General features: G+C 33.1%; 2 protein-coding genes across 2 annotated transcripts; one reads left to right on the top strand and one right to left on the bottom strand.

Annotated features, from left to right (window-relative positions):
• Positions 1 to 729: 729 nt before the first annotated feature.
• On the top strand, positions 730 to 6,087 carry LOC122583324 (internalin I). The gene is made up of 6 exons (XM_043755745.1): positions 730 to 1,007; positions 1,525 to 1,679; positions 2,152 to 2,369; positions 2,846 to 3,455; positions 4,080 to 4,592; positions 5,707 to 6,087. The coding sequence occupies exons 1-6, from the start codon at positions 805 to 807 to the stop codon at positions 5,802 to 5,804; spliced, it is 1,797 nt and encodes a 598-aa protein (XP_043611680.1). The 5' UTR covers positions 730 to 804; the 3' UTR covers positions 5,805 to 6,087.
• A 1,249-nt stretch (positions 6,088 to 7,336) lies between these two features.
• LOC122584791 (long chain acyl-CoA synthetase 4-like) lies at positions 7,337 to 14,161 on the bottom strand. Its single transcript, XM_043756850.1, has 19 exons — positions 13,896 to 14,161; positions 12,965 to 13,028; positions 12,759 to 12,848; positions 12,423 to 12,479; positions 12,267 to 12,315; positions 12,095 to 12,171; positions 11,959 to 11,998; positions 11,789 to 11,883; positions 11,464 to 11,631; positions 11,155 to 11,265; positions 10,988 to 11,075; positions 10,797 to 10,863; positions 10,170 to 10,245; positions 9,957 to 10,074; positions 9,255 to 9,500; positions 9,041 to 9,180; positions 8,595 to 8,777; positions 7,931 to 8,050; positions 7,337 to 7,411 (listed from the first exon to the last, which is right to left on the bottom strand). The coding sequence occupies exons 1-19, from the start codon at positions 14,045 to 14,047 to the stop codon at positions 7,373 to 7,375; spliced, it is 1,980 nt and encodes a 659-aa protein (XP_043612785.1). The 5' UTR covers positions 14,048 to 14,161; the 3' UTR covers positions 7,337 to 7,372.
• Between the last annotated feature and the right edge of the window lie 8,447 nt (positions 14,162 to 22,608).

The raw sequence follows: 22,608 nt of genomic DNA, 5'->3' as shown, positions 1-22,608 counted from the left end.
TCAATATTAGTATGGGCAAAATGTATATGAGGATTAATATATTTGAAGAAATTTAAGAATTTGACATATGAAAAAAACAATTGTTTAATTTTAATTGGCCAATTACAATTCTGTAAATTAAGTTATTAAATATGCAACTAAATATTAATTAGAAATTAGAAAATATGGGTCCACGAAACATTAAATATTAACTTTATTGATAATATAATCTAATTAATTTACATTTTTTTTTCTGTATTGAAACTCAAAATCAGTAAAAAACGGTTTTAGGGGTTACTTACTTACTTTAAATTTTATATAATTTTACCTAATATATAATTTAGATATAATTAATATTTTTTAGCTTTTAATGATTATCTATAATTAAAATTAATAAAAATAAAATTTCTATCTAACAAAACTATTAAAAAAATGAAACGATATATCTATATTGTTTCATGATTATATCATTTTATGATGATATTATAAACCCCAGTAACAAAGGATATTTTCTAAATCCATTATTTGGGACAAGGTAAGTTTATCTAAAATCTCAGGTTTGAGTCTTGGAGTTCTCGTTTCAAAAGAAATTTATATGTGGAGGAAGTTGGAGGTAAAAAAATTATGAATTGAAACTCACATTTAAAAAAAAAAAATTTACTTAAAAATAACTTTAGGTCAACCTGCAAAGTTATATGGCTATTCCAACTCAACAATTATAAGTCGGTCTTTCCCAATTCATAATTGTATTCATTTTTATAACAAAAAAAAATAAAAATAAAAACGATCGAAAAAAAAGCAACATTTCAAATCAGTAGCTGAAAAATGGCGGATCGAAGCTTTTCGATAGAAGAAGGATCGGAAAGTCCACTTGTTCGTTTATGCTTGGAAGCCGCCACACAAAGCGGAGCCGCCGTGGAAACATGGCGGAGACAGCGCCGGACTCTCGAACGGTTGCCGTCTCATCTCGCTGGAGCTTTACTTCACCGGCTTCTCAAACGCCGCCTTGTATATCCATCTCTTCTCGAGTAATTTATTTATTTTTTACTCAATTTAATCAATCAGTAATTTATTTATTATATAATATTCGTTAGTGTTTGGATTAGCTTGTTTAAGTGACCTAATGATATATTAAAAAGCCGAATTAGCTCGTTTCTTCCGGCTTATCTTGAACTTATGTACTTAGATTACGGATTCAACTGTATGTATCCAACTTAGAACGTTTTTATTGTATGTATTGATCTGTATGCAATCCGTGAAGTGACAACTTCTATCTCGGCTTATATCGATGATTATCAAAAGTACCATCGGGTGCATACATTAGCAATATTATAGTAGTATAGAAGTATTATGAGCTAAAAATTACATACAAATATACAATACACTTTGGAGTTTGGACTAAAGCTGAATGAACATTTTGATATAAGCTAAAAAAGTGTCGGGAAAATGAGTTTATTGGCTTTTTGGAGTTTCATAAGCTTGAATTTATTTATTTATTGATAAAGGTTAGTGTGGATATAATTTTTTTGGTGTGTGTATGTGTAGAGTGTTCAAATATAGTGTGGAGAAGGTGGATCTGAGAGGCGAGAGCTGTGTTGATGCAGAATGGATGGCGTATCTCGGTGCTTTTCATTACTTGTACTCTTTGAACATTTCTGATTGTCATAAAATCAACAGTTCTGCACTTTGGTCTCTCTCGGGTATTCCTTTAGCTTCCTTCTTTCCATTATTGTTACAAGCTTTCAACCATATAGCTTAGTTGGTCCCTTGAGAGAGGGCTTTGTGAACATCTAATGCTTTCAACCATATATCTTAGTTGGTCCCTTTACCTGTTTTTCTCGTCCGGTGGGCACCCTTCTTGGTGGGCCACTAAGTTAGTTTCAACATTGCCTTTCACCTATTATTCTTGACGCAGGGCGTTTTGTGTTGACTTATTTCAACGTTTTTATTGTTTTTCGTTGTTGCTTTTCTGAGTTTAAATAATAAGTGATTCTGTTATAAGATCTCCTTTCTGATTCCGTTTTTTGCATTTAGTTTTTTATTTTATTGCTTGCGCTTATAAGTTTTAGGCTTATGAAGATCGTAGCTTATAAGTGGAGGGATTGCTTATACCCTGCTGGTTTAATTTTCATAAATATATTTTTTTTTCTCTTTTGGGTCATGTTTTTTCAGGTATGAATTGCTTAAAAGAGCTGGACCTTTCTAGATGCTCTAAAGTTAATGATGTTGGTATCAGGCATTTACTGTCTATTCAAACCATCGAAAAGCTATTCATATCAGAAACAAGTGTCACCACGAATGGTGTTATGCTTCTCTCTTCACTTACAAGATTATCTAAGTTGGATTTGGGAGGTTTGTTTATTAGTGACATGGCCCTTACATCTCTTCAGGTATCCTTTTTCTCTTCTTCATTGATTGTGCAACTCTATCTTCCTGCATTAGCATATGCTTGGTGTGTGATGATTTTTTTTTTTTGTTCTTTTTCCGCTATATGCATGTTTTTTTTCTTCCTATCAACATATTCTTTTTCTATCTGTAACTGTGTTCTTTTTTCTAGTGTAACTGACCCAATTATTTTTGAATGGGTGAGTTGGGTGTATTTTAACATGGGTTAATAAGTTTTTTTTGTAGCTATAAGGAAAACATGCCAAACAGGTTGAAAATTGCTAAAAGAGTTTTTGATGCACCCAACTTCATAATCCTTCTATTTAAATATTCCGAAAACCATTGTGTATCCTGTTAATCACAAAGTCTGTAAACCATAACTCAGACATAATAGTGGACAAAAGTTGCCATCTATTTCTTTTTCCCTAGACCTGTCCATAAAGAATTTTTCTATTGATCTTATCTAGCGTGTTCTTTTTAGGTCTTGACACATTTACATCACCTTGATCTATGGGGTAATGACATAACCAACAAAGGCGCTTGTATTCTTGTGAATTTCCCAAATCTAGCTTTTCTAAACCTGGCTTGGACCAAAGTCACAGTGTTGCCAACCATCAGCTCCATTAAATGCCTGAACATGAGCAATTGCACTATACAATCTGTATTAAATGGAGAAGGCAATAAGGCTCGGTTAGAAAAGTTTATTGTTGCTGGAGCTTTGTTCAAAGATATTGCCAACACCTTTTCATACTTTGATTCCAGCTTCCTATCTTACGTAGACTTATCAAACTCCTCTCTTCGTGATCTATCCTTTTTGCCGTGCATGCATGTCCTAGAATATTTGGATGTCAGTTTTAACTTGATTGGAGATGACTCAGCTCAATTTATAGCGTCTGTAGGAGCGAACTTGAAAACTTTGAATCTAAGCAATACGAGAGTTAGCTCAGCTGGAGTTGCAATCTTTACAGGCCATGTTCCAAAACTAGAAACCATATCATTGGATTCTACAAGAATTGATGATCTTGCTATCACATACATTGGCATGATACCTTCATTGAAAGTTGTCAACATGAAGGGCACTAATGTTAGAGGTACTCTCATGTTTTACGAATATTGCTATTTCTCCAGCTTTCTGCTTGCAAGATAACTAGACCAATATAGTGTTTGATAGTGTTAAAATCAGAGATGGAATGGATTGAAAAAGCAGTTTGTTTTATTTAGTGGAATGAAAAGAAAAATTATAAATTAAACTATTCTGTATTTTATCCATTAAAAACATATTTAAAGAAGAAATTCAGGACTATAATGAATTGCTAATTTCTCTTCCCAAAGCAGTGAATAAATGTATCTTTTCGTTATAATCTTTTGAAGGCTTTAATGAGCTTTACCCATGTTTAATTTTTATTTTTTGTACATGGAAATCTACTAATGTCTATTAGTATAACTAGGAAGTAGAGAGGAAATTTCGCATGTGTATGCATGATATAGAGTTCTTAGGAAAACCTATTGTGTTCAATAATGATGATAATAGAGTGTAATGATCAGTGTTCATTCCATTTCTTCATCTGTTATGTTTCTTTTTCATTCCTTTCCGGTCAACCATAATGACCTCTCAGTGATACCAAAACCCAAAGTGTTGGATGAAATTTAGCTCTCGTACATACATAAACACAGTAAATGTATACATGATATTGACTGATTAATTTACTGACCAGGTCTGATCCAACAAACTGGTGGAGATGCAGAATGTGTTCTTTCTTTGGCAGCGTTTGAAAATCTCAAACAGTTAGAAAAATTAGATCTGGAAGAGACCCCTCTTAGGGATGAAGGAATCAGTCCCGTATCAAATTTTAAACAACTTACACATCTTTCACTTAGAAGCAGTTTCCTAACAGACTCCTCACTACATCACTTGTCATCAATTCCCAACTTGATCACTCTCAGTATGCGAGATGCTGTTCTAACCAATGCAGCAATTGATTCTTTCAATCCTTCACCATCACTACAAGTGCTTGACTTGACTGGGTGTTGGCTACTGACCAAAGATGCCCTTTTGTCATTTATTCAGTGCCATCCAGAGATTGTAGTAAAGCATGAACTTGTAAGCACTTTTCTATCAGACAGTGAGGGCACCAAATATACTTCTCCGTCTCGAACAAGTATGAGGCGTCTAGAGCAGAGAAGATTTTCGTCATCTCCACTCAAACCTGAGATGTCTACCATCATAGGTACGGCAATTACTTGCCTTGGTTCCAATCTTTAAGCTTTTATCTTGATTAGAAACATTCTTTAGCCTGTATGTGCAGCCACCTAGGTGTTATAGCTCGCAAAATCAACTATGAATCAATATCTACCGGGTCACATAAGAAATAGCTTAAAAGGAGACGTGGTAACCAGATTGAATGGTCAAGTTCACCCGAAGTATATTATATTGCATAAAACCTCTTGCATCATCTTCAAAATACCATATATTATTACTATAACAGTGCAAGTCCTGTAGTCATATTTGACGTCTGAATTATCTATGCACGATTCAAGATTTTTGCATATAAAGTGTTATTGGTCAACCCCATCCGTATCAAAACAATATAGTTACTATAAAGATTTTAGTTATCTTCTTAATTTCCATTGTGGTTATGTTTTACAAGCCAATGGAACTGTGCCATATGGTTAAGTGTTAAATGGCCATTCAACTACCTACTTTACCTTCAGACCTTTTGGAAAAAGTAGAAACCTTTGACCAGTATATCATTTGAAGATAATAATTACTCAAATACTTCAGTCGTCATCTTATCCACTTGTTCACTTTGTAACTTTTACAAATATCACACAGTAATCTTACTTAGATCTTAGCCTAATAGATTGCCACATGCCCACATCAGTTGAGTTTAGGTTTTACCTCAGCTGCCCTGCAGCTGAATGTGTTTCCAGTTGTTTTAAAAGGACATACGGCTAAAAATTGAGGGTGAGAGATTGACGGTGGCTAGGAGAGCGAGTAATAGTAGTATTATGCAACAAAGTTGATTATTAATTTGAATTTTCTTTTTTACATTTATTGCTATTTTGATCCTTTAATCTGTAGAGATATATTATAATTTAGTTTTAATTACTTTGAATTTGTTTTGGCTATTTGATTCTACAATAAGGTTTATTAGAGTATTAACTACATGGGCAAAATGGTAAAATCACCGTGTACCTAAAAGTTTAAATTTTAAGACATAACTCAAATGCTTTATAGATATAGATAGATAATATTGATATAAGCAATATTGTTGCCTTCATTTTGTCATAATTTCAATGTATATTAATTTGTAACAAAGTTTGACTGATGATTTATAACAGACCAGAGGTTGAAATATAGCAGAGCTGAACTACTATCCCTGCAGTTTGCATCTACATCGGTTGTTCCTCCCAGTCATCCAGAGATCTCACCGAAGTAGATACATGGCTGATAAATTGATTATGTAGATGCTCTATGCTTGTTGTTTCTGCGTTGATCAGTCATTTTCCGTAGTTATTTGATTTCCAAATTGTTGTACTCGGATTTTCGTCTCAAAGAAACCGTAACTGCTACAAAAATGGACTTGGTAAAAATAGATTCGATATTATATTTTTGACAAACAGTTCTTCTCGAACCATTTACAACCCATGTAAAAAAGTAGATATTCTGAGGATCTTACTACCCATGGGGAACTTTGAATGAGAAAGCTTCTTTCTGAACAAGTTTATTTTTTTTTACAATTATTAGGGTAAATAAATTGCTGGATATACAGTGTTATGCTACACAGGTTTAACGGCAGTGATGGTGGTGATCATGTGGCAGTGGCAGAAATGTGATGTCATAGGTAGAGGCTTTTGTGAATTGCTACTGGATTTAGGCTATCTCCAATGGGGGCGCCTAAGGTGCTTTTTGATATCCATTGCCGTTGAAACTTGTTCAAAATTAAGGATTTTTTTGAAGGATGTCCTTACCTAAGGGCATATTGTCCTTACCTAATATATTTTTGTTTTTAGTTGGAGGTAAAATGATATGTAAGGATATTTGTATGATTGGAGATAAAATTATAGGATTGATGGATTTATAAGGATGCATAAGTATTTGTAAGAATATGATGTGGCAGCTTAAGGATGCCTAAGGGCTCCCTTAGTATTAGAGATAACCTTATAGTTTTACACAACAACTAGCATCAATTCATAAAAATTAATTTTTAAAAGTTTTCGCTCAGTTACTTCAAAATTGGCTGGTTGATCTGGTTACTAGCTGTTTTAAGCATGCATAAATAAATATAGTAAAAACGTCAACTTAACAGAAAACAAATCAAATGGATCAAAAGTTGCATAAAATTTATTCTTATTGTGTGCAACCTCACAAGTCATTTTTTTAGTGTAAAGTCTAGTCTTTATTTTTGAATAATGTAACATGCAAAAAATATTCTTTCAATGGAAATGACTTGCGCTAGGAAAATTAGACACGCTGTTGTTGTGGTTCTGTCATACTCAACTAGTTTAGTAGGAACTTAACAGGTTTCAAATTGAGAAATGCTAGGTTTAAAAACAAACTACAAACATGACTTTATAAGCTGATGTTAGAAATGACCTGGATTAATTTTTACGCAGGTAGCATTGTGAATGCGCGCGGAAATGACAATCACTTGTACAAGATATGCAAACTTATTAGTGGTTTATATTTTCCTGTTAATCCTCGTGTATCCAATATTGCTTAGATTAATCCCATCACTTGCCTATTACAAACAAATTTTCTAGCTATGTCTAAGTATATATATAAGTAGTTAATCCTCTTGTAATTACGTTCAATTATCTTCCAAAGACCAAAGTAATTGTACTATATTGATGTAGGGAAACAAGATCTATTGTTTTCATAGGTTCATAAGTACGTTGTATAAAAATAAACATATACTGTATGATGTAAAAAGATTTAATAACAAATTAATACAAGAAATGGACATGTCTTTTAAATACAAATAAAGTCTCAAGGAAGTTCCCTCCTTCACTGCTTCATGCTCTTGTACATATCATCAATTATACTCTGCCAACAAAGACATGTTTTGAGTCATAAACATAATATAACGAATGATACCACACAAAAAAAGAATGCAAATTGTCAACCCTCAACGATAGTTTAGACCTCACAGAAATTAAGAAGATCTCATAAAAAATATATTATGTCATTTTATAGGACCTTAAGGCCGGGCATTTCAAATACCAGTATGATGTAGCACAGGTTAAAAGTTAAAAAAGGTTGGGATGGGTTAGTTCGAAACACCGTTTTGTCCATTTTTGTAGATTTAATAAACATTATAACAATAGTGATATAAATCTGTATATCAAATGATATAGTACTACATTGTGTGCGTCAAAAACAGATTAGATTTCCACTCGTTTGACCCACGAGACCTATTTTATCTATTCCGCTATAGCTACAAAGTTTTTGACCCATTTGACATAATATGCAATTTCTTTTCGACCCATAAAGGTTAATAACGGATCATCATGTCCAAACTATTATAGAAGCGTATATGATCATTTTATTAAAAACAATCCATACCTGATAATATTTCTGCATCTGGGGCCTCTTTTTCTTTAACGTCGGGGTCAAAAGGTCACGTTCAATGTCAAATGGTACATGATCTAGGTGAACCGCTTTAATGAACTCAAAGCCTTTTAACTGCATGACAATGATTACAGTTACAAGTCACAGGTAAATTCTTCCATGAACAATTTTTTTACACAGTATTGGCGAGTGACACTATAACGACAACTTCCCTGAAATGATCTGCATTTCAACTGCAGTGTGGTTGAAGAAAAGAGAACCGGAGAGTCACTTATAAGTTGATTTTGGTTTCGATTCCAAATAGGTCAATCAAAACTAAAGTTGCAGTGGAACATGTTAAATGGGTCGAACTGGTGAAAGTCACCTGAAGTTTATTTCTATTATCTAATGCATAGGGCCTTTTAAATCAATTTTATTCGAAGATTTAAGTATATACTTTTGAAATAAAAATTAAACTCATCAAAAAATGGTGCTTCTCTATAGAGGGGGGACAAAAGCAGTGTGTTAGTAAACTAACTTATCACAAGAAACATGTTTCACCCAGAACCCTTTTTGACCCATTATCAGACCCATCCATCTTGCAAACACTAGAAAATCAACTATTTCTATCGCCTTTCTAAATGTGACTGAAAGTATATGGTGAAACAATTAGACTAACCTTTTTCTCTTTCCCGATTCTAGTTAACTCTCCTAGTATGTACTCTTTAGCCTTAGGATTTTGACACAAGGAATCAAAATCTCCAGATACATCATTCGTTTTGGCCCAACTTTCAAAGGCGTTCTTATTGGGGTTTACAACTGTGACAAGACATGACTCAAAGCTATTCCCATATACCCATACCTGAAATTGGAATAGAACATTACTGCATGTCAGTAATAATCAGTACAAATAGATTATATGGCCACTTAGTTCAAGTTACTTATAATCATGCTATATTGTTAGGATTGCCAATCATAAAGTGTGTAATAATAATTGCTGGAAACGATAAATCAGAAACAATATGTACATGGGTCTACAATCATTTATCATATAGCTAATGAACATAGGCACACACAAATCTCACTTGTATGAATCATATGATATTGTTAAAATTAATGGCGTACTTCATCAACAGCAGGAACAAGTGCATAGACATTCTCCAAGTTTTCAACTGCTACATATTCTCCCTGTGCAAGCTTAAAAATGTTTTTCTTGCGGTCGATAACTTTCATGCTTCCATCTGGTTGCCACTCGCCAATATCACCTGAAATATACGGAGTAATATAATATGAGATATAATTTGTTAAGTACAAAAAGGCAAACCAGATAAAACTGTACCTGTATGGAACCAGCCATCAATTAAGACCTCTTCGGTAAGGTCCTCACGCTTGTAGTAGCCTGAAAACAATGTACCCCCCCTTATGCATATTTCCCCTTGTGGTGTACTTGAAAGAGCATCATAATTCATTTCTGGAACCGACTCCAAACGAGCGTCCAAATTTGGTACTGGTGGTCCCACCGTACCCAACATGCTCATTTCATTAGGCAGTGACACAAATGATCCAGCACACGTCTCAGTCAGCCCTACATGGCGTAATAATGTTATGCGAATTAGTCATGATAAGCGGCAGATAGGTTCAAGAGGTTCAAGTCTTAGCTATGCATAGGTAGAAAAGGTAATATATGCGACTCGTATACTTATAAATGGGAAAATCTGGGTTGCGTCAAACAAGTCAAATCAAAAAATAGCTGAAAGTTAAATGGGTCAAGGGAATTGAGCTGGTCAAACACGTTGAAAGCCAGGTATTATCTGCATTCAATCTCCTAACTTGTTTTATTTAAATGTTTAGATTATACTGTAGTGACATTAGTCATAAGTAACACATCAGTTACAAATTTATAGAAGGAATGGACAAAAAAAAAGTGGATACAACCCTATTTAGCCCATTTCGGCCCGTACTAAAAATGACCCATTTTGAGATATAATTAGTGGGTTCCAGATTAGAGATACAATTAAGTATTCTATGTCGTTGAAGTTACCATATCCTTGTAGGACGTGGCAGCATGCGACCACTTTCAGAAAACCTTCTACATGAGGAGCAAGTGGGGCTGCTCCAGATAGTATAATGCGTACCCTTCCACCTAAGCCCTGCTTAACCTGCATAAAATCATGAGCACAATGACACCGTTAGCATGTTTAAGACACATGGAGAATATAAATGACATAGGAACTCCTATAAGTTGATAGCCAACCTTGCCGAAAACAAGTTTGTCACTTAATACAGACGCCTCTTCATGTTTACTTCCACCCTTCATGTTATACAGCTTACTGCATAAATTCCCACAACCAAATCCAAATCAATCATGAGAAAATAAATCTTGGCGCATGTGCATCATGCCGTGCATGGAAATACTTATAATATAATATATATCTCTGTACATACGCCGCGTAATATTTTGGTGGACAGAAGTACTGTTTAAAGTAGGAAACGTCTATTAAAATAGTAGCTATTATAATAGGGATGAAAGCATCATTATAAGCAATTTATCTGTTACACTTCTAAGTTCTTCCACCTCCAAAGTGGCCTAGTGGTTAATATCCTATTTCTAGACATCTTTACAAGAGGACTAGGGTTCAAATCCTGCTAGGGAATATCTTGCTGGAGGTGACCAGAGAAAAGTTCAAAAAGGTCACGGAATACCCCAGTTGCATTGGTTACATCTGACCCGTCTTCTTTGGGTAACCTGAACAGGGCAAACCTCATCCAGTATACCCGTTTATCCGTTTACTTCTTAGACATTTTTTCTTTGAAACGACTAATAATTAAATGATGTCACAAAACAGGTAAGAAGAAAAAGTCTGTTTATTGAAACACTTACTATGAATAAGCTAAATTAAACAATTTATTTTTAAAGAAACTCCCAGACGTGATCTTCTGTTGCAAGCCTGATCAAAAGAAAGCAGTTGGCAATAGTGAAAACCATACATAGGTTTACCGGATATAATTCACATATATGAAAGCCAATTAATACACGAAGGAGCTTAATGCCATCATTTAAGAAGAAACTACCTGAATAAATTCTATCTAAGACCCGAGGGACAGCACAGAAAATGGTAGGTTTCAGCTCCCCTATGTCATCAGTCAGTAATTTCACATCCTGGATACATTATTGGTTAGATAATAACATGATGCATTAATGCATCTGTTTAAAGATAAAAAAGATATTCTGATCTTACCCCTCGCCAGAAACCAATGGAACCCCCATGATGTATGAAACATTCTTCAATCACCCGACCAAAGATATGTGCCAGAGGGAGAAATGACAGATATACATCATCTGCACTTAACTGTAAATTGCAAAGTATGAGAAGTGCATGGTAAATCTCTTTTCATGTATCCGTATTCCGTCCCATAGACTAAATTTTGAGCATTATTTCTCTGGCTAAACTCAAGAAACCCAATGTAGTCGTGTTTCATCTTATATATTTTATGATGATGATGTGGATGTCAAGATTTTTTATTACTCGGAAGACTAAGGAGCTCACCGACTCATTAGCAGACTCTAGCAGACGACGAACACCAGCTATAAGTGTTACAATGCTGTTGTTAGAAATCAGAACACCCTTGGGATCACCAGTCGTTCCACTAGTGTACATGATGGTACAAATGTCGGTTTTCTTCTTCACTGGCAGATCAAAATTTTTGTCTTTCCCCTTCAAGTCAATAAATTGCCACGTCAGCATGATGATATAACTGTATAGTATATGAAACAAGTAATATCCTTTAATACTACCTTGAATGTATCAAATGATTTTTAATAGAAAACACACTATTGTGAAAGTACACTTGAGTGGAAGTGTAAAAGCTTACTAATGCCAAGAACTCGTCCCATGAGTGGATTGCTGAACCAAAGTTTTTGACTTGTTCTTTTTGTTCAGGGGTAACTTGTCCAAAGCTCACAATTGCTAGAGGAGGCATGTATATTAGCATATCTTGTGGATTTATTTATTTAAAAAATGCAGTCAGGATCAGTAGCTTACTTTTCAGATATTGTCCAGCATTCGGGAATGCTTTTAACAGCTGCATAGCCAAAAGGAAATCATTGAACACAACTAGTTACCAATGAGAATTGAATGAAGATGGAAAACTGAAAGATAAATGAAAAGTACTAATTACCTCAGGGATCTTTTTCTCTTCTACAAAAGCAATTGAAACCTCGGCATGGCCTATGATGAATTCCACCGCACCAGCACCTACACGAAACAAATCATGTGAAAGCACATTACTTCAACCGTATAATGCATTTATATTATATACAAGATAGAACTCAAAAAAATCTGATAGTCACCTAATGTATCATATAATGGTATGCAGTGCAATCCATGAGCATTACATGCCTGCATCAATGTATGAGTATCAAAAGACAATTTTAAAAAAATCCATGAGCATTCTGAAAAGTTATCAAATGTAAGCAGAATCGCAAATTAGAAGGATAATAAAGTACCTCCATGCTCATTATCCATGCTGCACAATTGACACCATAAATTCCACACTTTCCTCCCTAACATAGTAACATTACAAATCAATCTTTATAACTATGCATAGCGTAAATGTACAGATATGCAGCGGCCACAATGTGATTTAGAAAAGCATGTACTACACTAGTACACATGTTTCAAAAACTATAGACTTATAGGGGTGATTGCAAATTTGCAATATAAATTCGAAAGATGGTTACCAAAAACTGGTTACTTACATTAAACTTGGACTAATGTTGGTAACCTTTATATGCAATTAGCCCATACTAATAAATTATACGAGTAATAGGAAGGACACTTACTGGCTCAACTCCACAAGCACGGATAGCATTCCCAGCCTGTATCACTTTATCATATACTTCTTTGTATGTCATCCACACATATTTTCCATGCTGCAAAATTATAAAAAGATCATGAACAATAGTCAAATGAAAGACACAAACACACTCCAACTCACGCATATGAAGGATATTATCGGGCATAATATAGGTCCATTCTACATTTCTACCTTCCCGTCTACAAATTCACGAGTGCCAAGCATCTTGTTATCTGGATATTTTTCTGCTGACATGCTGTAACATGAACAATAAACATTTCAAAGGATCCAACATCAGTAGATAAGAAGCATGGGCCGGTGGTGACGTGTAGACTACTACTTTTGTTCATACATAACCTACTTATACATACACCACCATATGTATAACTCCTTTAAAGTATGAATTTGTTGGTGTATTGACAAAAGTGGCGGTGTACATATCTCCACCGAAATAAGAAAGATATATAACTTGAATGGCCATCTATCATGCTTGGTCTTTTGTTGCGGACAACACAAACAAGACATTAGTCCAAACAGAAAGAGATTTGCACTTTGTAAGAATGAGCCATTTTGAACAAAAGTTCAAAGTAGGGGTAATTGGATGGAAACTCCTGATCCCTGATTATCTCAAGTTTGTCTTTGGCAAGAGTGCAAGACGTTGGTAGCCACTGGACTATTACCCAATGGTTAACAAAAGTTCAAAGTATCAATTATCATACATGGTTTCTTTTTGCATTTACATACATTGGAAATGGAAAAAAAGTTTCTCGTGTAAAAAATCGAGGGAAATAAAAATAGCTTGCAACAATGATAACATTGATAAATGTTCGTTACATTTTGATGTAATTTTCTTAACATTATCAACAACCATTTTTATTTTAAGGGCGAATATTCACTATTTCACATATTATTATAATATAATAGTTCTACACATACACACAATTCTCCAAGTTGATTAAAATCCACAACATTATACTAGTAACAATTATAATCATAAAACATAACATAAACATTCACATAATTGATCCATCTGATCTAATAAAATATAAAACGACAAACATTTTCAAAAAGAAAAAATACAAATATAGGAAAGCAAAAATATGCAAATTAATGAGACGCTGACCGGAAAATATCCCAACAGGAATCCAAACCATCAATGGGAGGCGGAAAACCATCTTTCGCAAAGATACTACGATAAACAGGTCCCATCGATGGACGTCCATCTTTGGCCTCGATGCCGGGTTCAACTTCTATGATATATTTCTTCTGCTCCATTATATTATAATGATTATTGATATTGTTTTATGCATGCAGTAGTTTGATAATGCCTGGCTGATGAGGGTAACACAGGGAGAGATTTTCTGATCATAACTAATCAAATTAACTCCTTTTTTTTTCTTAGGGTAAATAATTAACTTTGATTTGTAACAAACTGCTTTGACACTTGTTCAAATCTCCGAGATTTTTTATATATTGATTTATGCATTGCATATTAATTACTTTGTCCTATAAAATTAAGTTTACATTTACATAACAATAAAGTAACTAGAATGTAACAGTACATTATTACCGAAGATTTAATAGATTTTGTTTTGCAGTCCAAACTATATGATTAAATTGTTAATTTCTATAATCATTTTGTCATTTCACAACTTAGGATCTGACGCCGAAGTTAATGTTACAATGAATTTGTTTCATGTTTTAGCTTATCTAATGAAAAATGATAAATTCTCCTAACTTAACCTCCAAAATATCCTATTAACTATGTGATGATGATATTTGATAGAATCAAAGGATGAGATTATGAAAGAGAATGAGGGTAATTCACTTATCGTGTTTTAAGGTTTTCCAAATAATTATTAGATTATTTATTAGCAGGATATGATATGGGTTGGTCCAAAACGTATCTATTTTATAGATAAATTAATTTATTTTTGGATTGTCAGATTATAAATGAATTTTCAAATAGCTTAATGGTTGACATATTTTGATTTCCATTAAAATTGAAAGTAGGAATAATATAGTAACAATGAATATAATAGAATTTTTAGTACAAAGGTTCTGATTATATTAAATCTATATCTATAATATTAGTTAATTAATATAAAATTTGAGATATTTTTAAACACTTAGTGTTTAAGGGTAAAGTTACACTTAAATTAGTTAGGGTAATCTTATATCGAGAAAATGTGAATAAAGGATTAAGGCTTGTTGGCGGTTCCCAACTGGTGTGAAGTATCAAAGTTGTTTCACGCCACCAAGCATAATATTAGGGTTTGTATGTGTGTTTTTCATTAGAGACTACAAACGGGTTGTTTGAGGGTATTTATAGAGTAGGCAAGAAAGATCCAAAAGCTGATCCCAAACGGTAACGTTAACGGCTGGCTAAACGTTATTCGGTGTGGACTATAGCGTAACAACTTCTGACCAGGTACGGTTGTCTGGTTATGTGGTTTTGGACCACATGTACAACCATACGTCATATGTTGTACGCTCCTAGCATAACACCTGCCGTAGCCTTCTGTAGGCATTGCCAGGTATGTTTGAGGCTTATGACTTAACATGGCTTCAAGCGATAGGCATTAGGTGGCGGGAGCCTTTCTCAGCCTTTACTCATGATTATTGGACAAGTATAACGAGCATTAGGCGGTGGGAGCCTCTCTCAGCCTTTACTCATGATCATTGGACAAGTATAACGAGCATTAAGCGGTGGGAGCCTTTCTCAGCCTTTACTCATGATCATTAATCAAGTATAATGAGTATTAGAGATGATACATCATCACTTAGTTCATAAAAGGGTCACTTATCAATCATAGGATATCTTACTCCTCTTTTTGGTAGAGAATGGTATATACATACAAATATATATATGTAAGGTATAGAAAGTATTTAAGATCACTAAAAGATTTCTAAGATGGATCTACGGAGGTGGCTGATGTTGAAGAAGACGACGTAACAAATGATGAGCTTTGGGTTGAGAATTCCGCGCGACAAACTGGACATGTTGCCTTTAGATTAAGCCGGCCACTTGTCTATGCAATCCGTGTGAAAGTAATGATTACATGCATTCTGGTATTGTCCTTAATGACTCTTTTTGCTTGTAGTCTGAAAGACATATAGCACAAGTACCATCATCATCACCATGATCGAGGTAATCTACGGCTTTCATTAAGCAAGGTGTTTGGAAATGAGTCAACTGTGGCTCCGACGTCTCTAGTGGTTGGATGTCGGATGATAGCTGTGGAGGAAAGGTCAATACTTTGGTGGCGGTGAGTTTCATTACAGTCTTGAACTCTGGTAGCCATGTGGCATACAAACCCAACTATGCATAGTAATGCAGGTATGCCAAGTCCTATAATTAATGCGTACTTCGAATTCCATGGAATGTCTGTATGCAAATAATTGACATTTAATAAGCAAGAAACGACGTTAAATTGCCAACTGCAACCATTGGGTTAATAGCTAAGGAAATCCTTCCATGAAGACTTGAATCTAAGAAAATTCATTTAGTCAGATTGTCACAGTCAACTACTTTAGCAAGGCAGCGTTCGGACATGTTATTTTTTAACCATTAAGTGACTCAGTGATCAAATATGTATGCATGTATTAAGTCAATCAGATGTTTTATTATTTTGGTAAAAAAAAAATAATAAAAATTGTAATTATATACATGTATCGGATGCTTATTTATCAAAAACTTCAATTATACAACAATATAAATCTTGACTTATTAGCTAAAATAAAAAATGCGAAATGAAAGTTACATAAATAACAAAAAAGGAAAATTTCATATATATCTCATTTTAAAAACATAATTTCATATATGTTCAAAGCATGTTTTAAATGCATTGTATATTATGCATTAAAAACTTGCATTTAAGACATATATGAAATTATGTCTTTAAAATGAGATATATATGAAATTTTCCCTAACAAAAATATCAGTTTTGTTTAAACTATTTAAACAAAACAAATAGAATATAAGTTATCATCTTGTGTAAAATCTTATATAGTTATACATGAAGAATCGTCACTTTTTATTTAGATAAATTATAATGAATGATAAAAAAAATTAGAACACAATAAAAAAATACATATAAATAAAAACTGCAATCATTTTAGAGCCGATTTTATTTTTCATCACTTATAACTTTTTTTTTTTCACGAAAAAGATGATTAAAATTAGATATTAATAATTAGTCAATCCGACCACTTCTCATTTTTATAAACCCCCGATTCCCAAATAACATCCACAACCATCATTAAAGTCAAAATTATTTAAACAACCCAAAAACAAAAAAAATAATAAAAAAATGTAAGTTATGTTTTTTCCAATTGTTTTAGTACTTTGATAAATGTCACTGAGATTATAAGTAGAAAAGAGAAAGGGAGGGGGGTAACTGGTAACATACCTGATTCAAGGCAAGTAGTTTGACCATCATCACTAGTCAAACGACGACAAGCTTTATTTTCGAGTTCACAATATGTACAATCAGGTGTGGACCAAACTCAACCCCAGGTCTCGTTTTATACTTCCATCCGAGTACAACGACAATATTATCTCATTCACTTGTTCACAACTCGTATTCACCAGCCACGTCCGTACGGCTATCACCGAATAATGATGAAGTAAATGATGAAGAAAAGGATTGTCAGAAAGATAAATTTGTGAGAGCAAGGGTTGTGAAGCCTTCAAAGTATTTTAAGTCTCCGTATAAGCTTATAACAACCGATGTAATCAATACTATCAGCCGAGAGGAGTGTTGGGTTTCTGGAAGTGTGTTCATAATGAAACATGATAATAAGTAAGTTCATTCCAATTTCATGTTTATTATACAGTTTATTATCTAGTGCTCATTCATTGTGAAAATCTAAAAAACAAATGCAATTGGTGTTTGACAACTAAGTTAAGAATTTTTAATTTAGTAAAAGATAAAGAAGTTACACATGTGTAAGTTTACAGATGTGTAAGATCAAAACAAATGATAAAAATTGATGAAAATTAATTTAATCATACATTTCTTTACTTTAATTCAGTAAATTCTGATAGCATTTGAATTTATCTGCATAATGCATAGGCTCATTTTTTGTTGGTTCAATTTTTTTAATTTTTGTAGGGAGATTGTATTTGAAACAGATTCTGGTCACATATTATTTCGTGAAAATTGTGAAAGCCTAGCACCTAATATACATGTAGATGCGGCTGTTATCGATACTTGGAGTCTAATTCTTAATGAAGAACAGTTCATGGGAGGTGGACCAATCAAAAGACTATTCTTGCAAACAGCTAACATGGTAACTTGTATATTTAATTTTGTATTGAGTTAAGTGCTTATTTCCTTAAATATTTAAAACTAATAAACGGATATTTTAAATCAGTCAAAACAAATGTGGGACGGCTCCTTGAAATATGATGAAGCATTTACTCTTTTTAATGACAACATGAAGTTTGCATTGAGAGAGGATGAGCACCTGCTATCAATGAAAGATGTCGAAACTGTAAGTTTAGTTTGTACTTTTAAATATAAAGTTTGTTGTATTTTTTGTTAGTGATTTCTTTCGAATGTGATTGGAGTCATGATTGTTTGCAGGTTTTTTTCCCAATCTTAGCACATGCGCACTATTACCTTGTGGTGTTCAACCTTAAAGACAAAGGATTCATGATAATAGACAATAGTGCGACTACAAATCAGTATAAAGGAAAGTACGATACAGTTTGTGATATGCTTGTAAGTTCATGTTATCATTCTTAAGATTTCGTGTTATTTTAGTTAGATTAATATATATGAAATCTGAAAAGAGATATGAGACATTTCATGCGTTACATTTATACCTTTGACTTAGGTAACTAGACAAAGGTTAATGAGTATAATATTTAGTCATTAATGTTCTGTATGATCTTACCTACTTATATTTAGTTTGGTATCTGAAGGTCTAATCAAACAGAATATTTTCCTAGTTATAATTTTTGATTTCGGTTTGTTATTATTGGTAAGATGACATCAATATTGACATTTTTAAAAATAACGCCTAGCTAGTCAAAAAATGTACTCTTTGTATCAGTTCTTTAAATAATAAAACATTGTATTCATTGTGGTTAAGTAGAACAAATATACTTGTTTGTATGGATACCAAATTAAATTAGGTATCAAGGCAAAGATTTAATGACAGTAGGGATATGACATATGAAAATGACTTTAGTACGACATTGGTATCATATATAATATATAGATACTCTGGTATAACAATTTGCAATTCTGAATTCTTACTTAAAAGTTATGTGTTTTCAACGACGTTTGTTTTGTAATTACCTGAGGTCTATTAAGCATCCAAATTCATCTGCAATCAGAAAAGCGAAGCACACATTGATGGATATGAAGTGGAGGACATTAAACAACCGTAATGACTGTGGTATCTTTTTAATGTGTCATATGGACACATACATGGGCCAGTCGCTGGAAAATCGGAATCCAGGTTTTGTCAGTGAGAAAGAAAAAGGAACATTAAATCAAAAGGTTCAATTAAAAAGACTAAGAACAAAGTATTGTGCAAAAATTTTACTTCATGAAACCAACAAGCACAAAAAACTGATGACCAAGTATGGGAAATTGTTTGACAAAGAATATACCATTCAAGAAGGAAAGAAAGCTATTAAAGAAGCTGTGATTCGAAAGTTGAAGTTGATTCAAGCAGAGAATGCAGATAGGAAGCAGCTTGACAGATCTTGATTTTGATTCAACTACAGACTGAAGATATGAAGCAGGTTGTCATATGTTGATTGGTAGACTTATTCTGTATTAGTGAAAAGATGGTTGTAGACTTATTTTGAAAACTGTTCATACACTTATTATGCATGAACAGTTGGATGACCAGTTTAGACAATCCGTTGGATGACAAGTTCAATGACTAGTTTAAAGACCAGTTTAGACAATTTGTAATTCTCAGAACTTCTTTAGACGAATACTTGACTTTTGAATATAGATGTTAACGATGGTCGTAACTTTCATTTGTTTTTTCTTTAAATACAGTAGTTTTAGTATTATATTAAAAATTCAGAAAACATCAATTTTATGATAAAAGCTAAGTTACACATGTGTAATTAGACATATGTAAGTTTAATTACACATGGGTAAGTTTACTTACAAATGCATAAATATATAAATTGGAAACAATCAAACCAATACACACTTACAGGAACAAGTTTCCTGAATCTTGTTAAGTAGTACAAGCTAACAAGAACACATTTTCTGCAGATCATGGTGGTTCGCGGGCAACTACCCCAACCAACGATAATAATATATAATACATAATAACTACACAATCTTACAAAAATTGTAACTATTTACAAACTTTCTACAAAATACATACTACATAATAAAAACTTGCATACTACATAGTACAAACTAATATATACAACATAATTGTTTCAAAAGATAGTTGTCATAGTGATATGATACATTCAAAAAGATGTTGATCCAGGCTGGTTACACATGTGTAACTTCATTTCATTCAGACATTACACGACGCTTAACCTTTATAGATTCAAGTCTTGATTTAATGGTTTCCAAAGAACAATATCTACCTAACTGTTTAATTTGTTCAGGTAACTCCTTATAGGCCTCTAAAGCAATCTTAACCCTCTCTTTTAATGCATTGATTTCAGATAGAAGCATTTCTCTTAGATACCTCAACCTTAAAAATCTAATTTGTTTTTCTTGAGATTTACCTTCATTGCTGAAACCAGTCTCAAAACCTGACATACCATTGCCCATATATGTTTCCATGTGCCTCATCAAAAAAATTTCAGAATCCAAATCATTTGCTTTTGTTCCCCAAGGGACCTCAATTCGTTCAGTCATTTCCAGAGAAAGCTTTATCGGCTTGGCATATTTCTTGTATTTCAAAAAAGCAATCACAAATTCATCCTAAAAAATTTCAAAAATAACAATAATAAAAATCAGGTTAGTATTCTGAATAGGTAAAATTAGTTTATAACATAAAACGATAGATACATTAGAAATTCTTACCAACCACAAAATAAGGTTACTATATCTCTCAAGAGATTTATTGCATGGATCAGAGTTGTCAAGTATGTGGCATTTGTTTGTCATCAAATTGTAACAAATCAGCAAGTAAAAGCCTATCACATAGACAGGAAAAAACATCTGCAAAATTCAAATTATAACAAAAATCACCACCTAAATTTTGCAAGAGTGATTTCACACTCAGCTGTGAATCAGGGACTGGTTATCTTGAACCAAATTAAAAAAATCTAGCTAAAACTACCACTGGACCAAATTTTGCAATAGTGATTTCACACTCAGTTGTAATGATCATCTCAAGAAACCATACCAGACATTGAGCGACTATCTCTTGTTTAATATAAAATTCATCCAAGTGTGAAATAACTTCATCTCGAGATATATCTGTTCGGTCATGCTGTAAAAAAATATATCGGACATGCAGGAGAAAGGATTTAAAAAATTACCAAGATGATTACAATAATGAATGAAAGTTTTAAAAACTTACCATGATATTTGTTGGGAAAAAAAGCCTCTTTGTTGATCCTACGCTGTTTAGTTTTTCAAAATAGTTAAGATAGAAACCCCAGGTATAAATAAGATCATGATGTATCGGAAAACCAGGAACTAGGCTTTCAAACGCGTAACGAGGAATACAAAGTGCTTCACATAGGAATATTACATCACTACGTATGGAAAACATGTATTAATAAGAAGTAATACAAAAAGCAGAAATCCAAATATATATTTATATATTATTTTAATACTTACCGAGGCGTAGATGAAGCAAAAAAAATCGATTCGGAAAGTTCTAAATCTGTATCTGTTTGCTTGCTGTTGAGATCAACAATTGGAAGAGATACACAAGTCTTCTTGAAGAAATATTTCTTTTGGCTTGTCTGATTCAAAATTTCTTTCTCTCCAACTTTACTTCCAACTGAAATACCTTCAACATCCTTACCCTTGCCCTTTGACATTACAGATTTGCTACATTTTCTAAGGATAGGACGTGCAACATGATCTTCTTTCAGAATGCCTGATTGACCATCATCATGAACAGCAACTTTACAGACATGAATATCATCTTTTGAAGATACAGATAAGTCAACGTCAAAATCAACATCATCGATATCAAAATCAGATGAATACAGCTTGTCACGCATATCGTCGTTGTCAACAGAACCTTGATCAAATGCTAAGTCAAACTTATCCTCATTCACTTGTTTCTGCTGACGCACCTCATCACGAGTATGATTCTTATCAACAAAGACAGGGATAAAAAGATCAACCATTGCATCTTTATCTACATTTTCACACTCTTTTCGCAAAGTATTATTGTATAATTCAAGATCTTTAATCCGTATCTTCTTGGCTGAATTGACAACTTCAATAACAAATTGGTTTCTGAGATACTTAGATAAACACAAATTCAGCTTAGAATAATACTATTCATGACAGATACGTAATTTCTCATAATCTTCATTTAATGAATCTACAAAAACCTACATTAAAAATTTGTAAAAATTAATAAGTTAAATTGAAAATACATTTAATTTTTTATAATTAAATGTGAACAATTATATTACTTGTTTGTCTTCTTCATTTAAGTTGCAAGAAAATTTAGAATGATTTGAGTCAAACATTTCCTCATTAACATCGCAAACAGATTCAGAATGATTTTCTTCATTCATATCATGATTAGGGGCAGATCTTTCTACTCCTCTACCTAAAAAGATGAATAATAACAAAACTTTATTTAGATAGATGATAAACGCTATAAAATTACAAAACAAACAAGTTTAAAAATAACTGTAA

This window comes from Erigeron canadensis, chromosome 1 (assembly GCF_010389155.1).
Source record: "Erigeron canadensis isolate Cc75 chromosome 1, C_canadensis_v1, whole genome shotgun sequence".
Classification (NCBI taxonomy): domain Eukaryota; kingdom Viridiplantae; phylum Streptophyta; class Magnoliopsida; order Asterales; family Asteraceae; genus Erigeron; species Erigeron canadensis.
This window is presented reverse-complemented; position numbering and strand designations above follow the sequence as displayed.

What these genes read in the sequence shown, in the direction of transcription:
- LOC122583324 (XM_043755745.1), top strand. Translation starts at nt 805, where the DNA reads ATGGCGGATCGAAGCTTTTCGATAGAAGAAGGATCGGAAAGTCCACTT. An exon ending in GTATATCCATCTCTTCTCGA is followed by an intron (nt 1,008 to 1,524) that starts GTAATTTATTTA and finishes GTGTATGTGTAG; the next exon opens with AGTGTTCAAATATAGTGTGG. An exon ending in TGGCCCTTACATCTCTTCAG is followed by an intron (nt 2,370 to 2,845) that starts GTATCCTTTTTC and finishes TGTTCTTTTTAG; the next exon opens with GTCTTGACACATTTACATCA.
- LOC122584791 (XM_043756850.1), bottom strand. Translation starts at nt 14,047, where the DNA reads ATGGAGCAGAAGAAATATATCATAGAAGTTGAACCCGGCATCGAGGCC. An exon ending in GTGCTTGTGGAGTTGAGCCA is followed by an intron (nt 12,480 to 12,758) that starts GTAAGTGTCCTT and finishes TTACTATGTTAG; the next exon opens with GGAGGAAAGTGTGGAATTTA. An exon ending in TTTAATTTAGCTTATTCATA is followed by an intron (nt 10,246 to 10,796) that starts GTAAGTGTTTCA and finishes GAATTTATGCAG; the next exon opens with TAAGCTGTATAACATGAAGG.